General features: G+C 43.7%; 1 protein-coding gene across 1 annotated transcript; it reads right to left on the bottom strand.

The window, feature by feature from the left end:
• Nucleotides 1-1,172: 1,172 nt before the first annotated feature.
• On the bottom strand, nucleotides 1,173-2,729 carry TMEM200A (transmembrane protein 200A). The gene has a single exon (XM_056856462.1). The coding sequence runs from the start codon at nucleotides 2,714-2,716 to the stop codon at nucleotides 1,244-1,246; it is 1,473 nt and encodes a 490-aa protein (XP_056712440.1). The 5' UTR covers nucleotides 2,717-2,729; the 3' UTR covers nucleotides 1,173-1,243.
• Nucleotides 2,730-6,784: the final 4,055 nt, after the last annotated feature.

Below are 6,784 nucleotides of genomic sequence, written 5' to 3'. Positions count from 1 at the left end.
CATCATTCTCCTCACCTCCATCTTCTCTCACAACAACGCTGTGAGGTAGGTTAGGCTGACAGAGAGTAAGTGGCCCAAGGTCACTCAGCAAGTTTTCTTGGCAGAGTGGGGATCTAAACATGGGGCTCCTCCCAGGTTTGAGTCCAACACTCTAGCCACGGTGCCACGATAGCTAAAAAAAGGCTGTTTTATTAGTAAGCGCCTTTGCTGGCTAGCACTGCACCTTACTCACTTCTCTCAGTTCCCACAGCTTATCTTCCTAGATTCCCCAGCTCATTTCATTCTCTTGCCCTTGCATCATTACCATAACTATTCAACACTTGACATCGGCATTCAGCATGACTGATGATAGCAAAGTCACAAAACTGATTTTCAGTCTGTATATCCTTTCCTGTCCCCCAAATACTGTCCCATAGGCACAACCTACTGAGATCTTGCTGTGTGCAAGCACTGCCGGAATAGATGCATGTTGCTTCTGCATATGAATATCACTTAATTATACATATGTTTCAATTGCACAAGAGAAAGATCTCCAAGAAAGATGCCCATTAGGGTCTGGATTCAGAGAAGCAGGCAACCAATTCCTCACACCTAAGAGAAATTTGGACTCCTGTTTCTCTGACAGTAGAACCCATAGTTCATGGCAAACTTCTTCTGAACAGCTTCAAAAGCTGTTTGCAATACAGAATAGGCCATTGACAAGGATTAAATTTTGCTATCCCATTGGAATCCTTAAATCCCCTTCTATCTTCAGCTAAAAGTACCATTACTAAAAGGTTGCTATCGTTGATAGATCTGAACACAGAAGCTTATCGGGTCAGCTCTTATTGTTGTCTTGTGGCAATGGAGGATAGCATGCTGAAACGGAAACAAAACAGCAATGAAACTGGTTGGAAACAGGATCTGAGGCACCCATACATGTTTAGTGGCAATAATGTACAGTATTTCAATTGTAAATCAAGAAGACATCAATTCTCAAGCCACTCGGCACAAAAACCATCCAGTTGGCATTATGCCAGTGCAAGTGTTTGGTTGAACAAGCTGCTTGACAATAAACACTTGGCATTGCAGAGGTGGAAATAACCTTTGCTAACACAAGGCAATTTTAATCTGATAGAAACATCTGGTAAAAACAGGTTTGCACCTGTTTCACTGGAAACAAGAAGACAAAAAAGTCACTTGTCAAAATTGTTTTCTTTAAAAAATACTGGCAAATACTTCATTAATTATACCAGTCTAAATATCAAAACCTAGTCTCAGAAGTTCCACGCTTTAGATTGTTACTCAAAAACTCATCGTGTTCAAAACTTAAATTATTATGAGATCTGGAAATCATAAGAAGCTTTTCTTTATTAGTGAAGTCCTTCTTGACTGAGGCTGGTGGTACAAGCAGCCTGTCCATTGGGTCCTCTTTGTTTTCTAGTTTCATATAACCTTTGCTGTTGTTCCGATCCAGTCTTGGCCAACTGGGATGTTTTCTTTGTTCAACTTGGACAGTGAGGGTCGAGGGTCCCCTTTCTAAGTCTAGGGATTTTGAATGTGCAGATAAAAGATGCAAAGAGGTGTTCGATCCAAACTGCTTTCTGGCTGCACCAGGTGACAAAAGTTTTCCAGTGCTAGATCCAAGATTCATGGAAGATTTGGACTGACTGGGTGAAGAGTCTCCATATAAATTGTTCCTTGGTAGCAGTCCACAGGCAGGTTTATAATGGTCATTGGTATCAGTTAATGGAACAGCTAGAGAGTCCATGGATAAATTTCTAGGCCGGCCTCTGGTGCTCGCACAATCCTCAGAGATATTGTCTACACTGGGTTCATCAATAACACAGTTATTTAGTTTAATTACAGGTAGTGTAAAAGCATTAACGGAGGATGACACAATGGACTTTGTTTCACATTTTAGAGAGCCACTGTTCCTATCCTCCTTTCCTTTCCCATGGTGAGGATAAAGGCCAAAAACTGAGCCAGAGTGTTCAGTCAGCAAAGGGGGTAAAAGACGAGTGGCATTTTTTTTGTCACTCACGGACATTTCATCCTCCTCAGTATTGCCGTCCACTCTAAAGTTGCTTGCAAAGCCTGAGAAGGGTGCGATTGTATTGGCAGCCAGCCGTGATGCACAGGAGCTTCCACCGTGCTTGATTTCAGGCTCTCCCACAAAGCCTGTGTAAGTGCCATTCAGATGCTTTTGTTCACTGATCCTCAGAGTATGTATGTCAATGACAGTGGAATAGATGTCTCTCATGTGTATGATCTTTGTCTCCTTGTCGCGGTTCTCGTGGAGCATAGCATTTGCACAAATAAAAATAAAGATTCCAATCCCCATAGTGAAAGGCCCCAGCATTTTCATCTTATCAGAATGTAAGTGCTGTTCGAAGAAACGAATGATAATTCCTCCTTTTTCTATCACATGAGTCTCATTTAGTGACAGGCTCTCTCTGGGCTCTAGAAAAGGGTCCTTTTGAGGCCAGTATCCAAGAACGGCCATAGCAATCCCCAGGAATGCAATAAGCATGCCCACAACAAGAAAAAATCCTGATGGGGAATAAAGTCGGATTTTACCACGGACAACAACTACATCTGCCCGGGGTCGGCGCTTGACTGGCTTTGGTTCTTCAGCGGCTGGTGATGTTGTCAGATTTAGATGATGCTGAGATCTGGCGGAGTCTTGCCTCTTTAAGGCAGCCAGTCCTGTTATAACTCCACCAGTTGCTATCATAGTTTTCTTTCTTGATCTGAATTGGGGGGGGGGGAATGGCAAAGTTATAAAAAGCCTTTAGTTGGAAGCAGTCAATATTATTTACTTTTTTTATCTGTATGTTTGTAATCTGCTTTCCAGCCCACAAACCCCAGAACAGTATAAATTAACCATTACACCTCTAAAATATTTGCATGAAATCAATTTTATCATAACTATCAGATGTAATCTCCAGTTGTACGTTTCAGACAGCAATAAATGTATTTTCAATGCAGTGAAGAACTATTGGGCTGCACCACTGTGGAAATGCTTGGCCATTACTAACATATCTGGTCTAGAAGAATTAATAAGTGAAAAGACTTCGCATATTGTCATATTGCTGTTCTGAAAAATTATGGAGAGCAGTACATATCAGGTTATACTAAGCCACTTGATCCTGAAGTCCTCATATACATAAGCAACCTGCGCATGCATAACTTTTTGCAAGGATCTCCTATGTCTTGCAGATGGTTAGAACTGTCAGCTCACCAAACATGTGAGTGGGAAAGGGGCATCTGGATCCATTAATTGCATTCCCAAAAATATGATTGGGCTGTCAGTGCCAACAGCATTGACCATCTGTTCACCGTGCATGCGCATTCCAGGTGCTTAGATGTAGGTCATCATCTGCCCCGCTCATTGGTTTCTACAGTGTTCATTTCTATGTGAAAAAAAATGCCTTTGCTGAATTGGAACAAACTTATTTTCACATGTAAACTTTCACAATAACTTACAAGTTCTATTGTACAACACATGGCTGAGAAGCTGTTTGGACCTGGCCCTTATTCGACAACTGACTGCTGAGCAGGTATTTGCTATTTTGCTAGCAGTCTTCTTAGTTGTCAGCCCTACAAGGTCTCATGGATTTATGTTGCGGAATATTTTTAAACAAAACAACATAGAACAACAATAAAAACAACAAGAGGGTGACATCTTGTTGGCAGTGCACCAGAAAAATTTCTGCTGCATTGGGATTCAAAAACATGGGGCACATACAGCACACTCTGTGTGTGTGTGTGTGTGTGTGTGTGTGTGTGTGTGTGTGAGAGAGAGAGAGAGAGAGAGAGAGAGAGAGAGAGAGAGAGAGAGAGAGAGAGAGAGAGAGAGAGAGAGAGAGAGAGAGAGAGAGAGAGAGAGAGAGAGAGAGAGAGAGAGAGAGAGAGAGAGAGAGAGTGCGTGCGCCCAGGGAGCTGACAAGGTGCTCCACCAGTATATCTCTTGAGATGTGCCGGCACAGCACCCCGGTGGTGCTCTGCCCCACGCTAGTGTGGCCATGTATGGCATAAGCTGCTGTGCCAGCTGAGAAAAAGGGTGAACTCCTCAGTGTGGCAGGAGTTTGTTGGCTCCAAAACCTCCTGGCAGTTTCCCAGGCAGTGTTGGGAAAGAAAAAAAGTGTATGGTAGAAAAAAAGTGGGAAGATGTATGGTAGGAAAAAAAGTTATAAACGTACAACAAGACTCCTGCTTTTTAAATCCGTACCAATTAGGCATGGCTACCCCTCTGACATAAATTTACAAGAGATAATAGGCAGGGGGTTTGGAAGAAGGAGGAAAGAGCACTAGAATATTCAAAAAGATGAGGGGTTTGGGGCCATAAGAAGGTGGTAAAAAAGGTAAAAAAAACAAATCAGTGGGTTATAGATCAAATCAAGCCTGAACTGACCCTAGAAGCTAAAATGACTACACTGAGGCTGTGGTATTTTGGTCATGTCATTAGACGACAAGAGTCACTGGAAAAGACAGTCATGCTAGGAAAATTTGAGGGCAGCAGGAAAAGAGGAAGACCCAACAAGAGATGGATTGACTCAGTAAAGGAAGCCCCAGCCTTCAATTTGCAAGATCTGAATAAGGCTGTCAAAGATAGGACATTTTGGAGGACTTTCATTCATAGGGTCGCCATGAGTCGGAAGCGACTTGAAGGCACTTCACACACACACACAAAAAAGGTAAAGGTCCCCTGTGCAAGCACCGGGTCATTCCTGACCCATGGGGTGACGTCACATCCCGACGTTTCCTAGGCAGTGTTTGTTTACAGGGTGGTTTGCCAGTGCCTTCCCCAGTCATCTTCCCTTTACCCCCAGCAAGCTGGGTACTCATTTTACCGACCTTGGAAGGATGGAAGGCTGAGTCAACCTTGAGCCGGCTACCTGAAACCAACTTCCGTTGGGATCGAACTCAGGTCGTGAGCAGAGCTTGGACTGCAGTACTGCAGTTTATCACTGTGCGCCACGGGGCTCTTAAATCCCGCTCCCCAAAAATTATGCTTGGACCATGGTCATCCTCTAAGTCAATATTCAGTCCTAAATAGCAGTTGCCCTTGTATTCTGTCCTGTGATAAACATAATGCAAAACAACACACACACACGCACACAACAAATATACACATATTACATATATGTGCACACAAACACACACATATATGTATAAAACTTTCACGTGGATGAAAAAGGATTTTTTAGAAGTTCTAAAATATACTAGTTTCAGTGAGATGGACAGGATGTTGCTGTTCATGATCGGTTAAGAAGCAACAAACCCTGCCTGGGGCGAGCATCGCCGGTGCTTAGCAACAAGGAAGCTCCAGCACTGAGCCTACAGACCTCTCAGTAGGAATGGAGGTACAACATGTTGCCATGGCAGCAATCACATAAGAACAAGTATACTGCTGCTGGCCAGCCTCACAGCAGGGCCACAGAATCAGGACGGAGTGGTACAAATGTTGCATATTTACTGAGTGTCTGAAAACAGAACTAAAATAAGGGAGCCACAGATATGCCTAATATGACATACGAGGGCTAATTAATATTTCATGTTGCAACATAGGCACACTCGCATTTAAGTGGGGTGTGCGACAGCAGACATGTAAAATGCATAGATGTTATGGCTCAGTGGTACAGGACATGCTTCCATGCAGAAGGTTTCTGGTTCTAGCCCAGGCACATCTGGTTAAAGCAGGGATGTCAAACATAAGGCCTGTGGGCTGGATCTGGCCCTTTGAGAGCTCCTATCCGGCCCATGAGTCAGGTGAGGCAGCCGCCGCCACCCCTCCCCCCCCAACTCTTGACCTGGGCTGGCAAGGCATGGCCAGGCCTGACCAAGTGGCATTTATGTCATATCTGGCCCTCATAACAATTGAGTTTGACACCCCTGAGGTAGCAGATGGTGGGAATGTCCATTCTCTGCCTAAGACCTTAGAGACTGCTGGTAGACACAGTAGACAATACTGATCCAGATGGACCAACGGTCTGATTCAGTAGAAGCCAATTTCACAGCCGAATGGTGGTTCTCTAGACGCACATGCTGGTGGAGCCATGATGAGCAGCAACTCCCTGGGAACTTTGGCTTAAATCTGTAGGCCAAAGTTACATGCCCTAGAAGATGAACAGCTGCCACTGAATACAGCAGTCCTTTTCTTCTATTCCCCAGTAATGTTTAATAATAACTTAAAATGCAACATGATATTAATATGATGAGAGGTTCTCCTCGTTTGCCGGTTTTACATTTATTATAGTTTGCAGCAAACATTGTCCAAGCAATTGCAAACTCATGATGTCATACAAGGTATGATTCAGTTTATTGTGTGTGTCATTTGTGGGGATTTCCATGCATGGATTTTTTTTTCCCTTGCTGCATCAGACCATCACAGAGCCAATGAGTTATCTGAGAAAGCTACTGCAGATGTGTCAAAGGAAATTATGTTTGGCATACTATTCTTTGTAAGTTGGTCCATAGCTCGAGAGTGATACTCTAAGGGGGTGGGAGGGACAAGGTTTTACCAACTCCAACTCTTCAACTGCATGAGGACTCTTAGGTCACTAGAGGGGAACCACCAGCATTAATTCTGAAGTCAACTCTGGCATAATGCCACAGGTCCAGTTTATATTTGTGGCTGCAGGCATGCCAGCATTGTAGAAGTATACAGGATCTCCACGAGGCAGTACCACTGAGACAACTGGTTTCTCCATGTGGGACTAGGGTTGCCATTCTCCAAGTACTAGCTGGAGATCTCCTGCTGTTACAACTGACCTCCAGCCAATATAGATCAGTTCACCTG

The sequence above is a fragment of the Euleptes europaea genome, chromosome 10 (genome assembly GCF_029931775.1).
Source record: "Euleptes europaea isolate rEulEur1 chromosome 10, rEulEur1.hap1, whole genome shotgun sequence".
Taxonomy (NCBI): Eukaryota; Metazoa; Chordata; class Lepidosauria; order Squamata; family Sphaerodactylidae; genus Euleptes; species Euleptes europaea.
Note: the sequence above shows the minus strand (reverse complement) of the source record. Positions and strands in the feature narration are given on the sequence as shown.

What these genes read in the sequence shown, in the direction of transcription:
- TMEM200A (XM_056856462.1), bottom strand. Translation starts at nt 2,716, where the DNA reads ATGATAGCAACTGGTGGAGTTATAACAGGACTGGCTGCCTTAAAGAGG.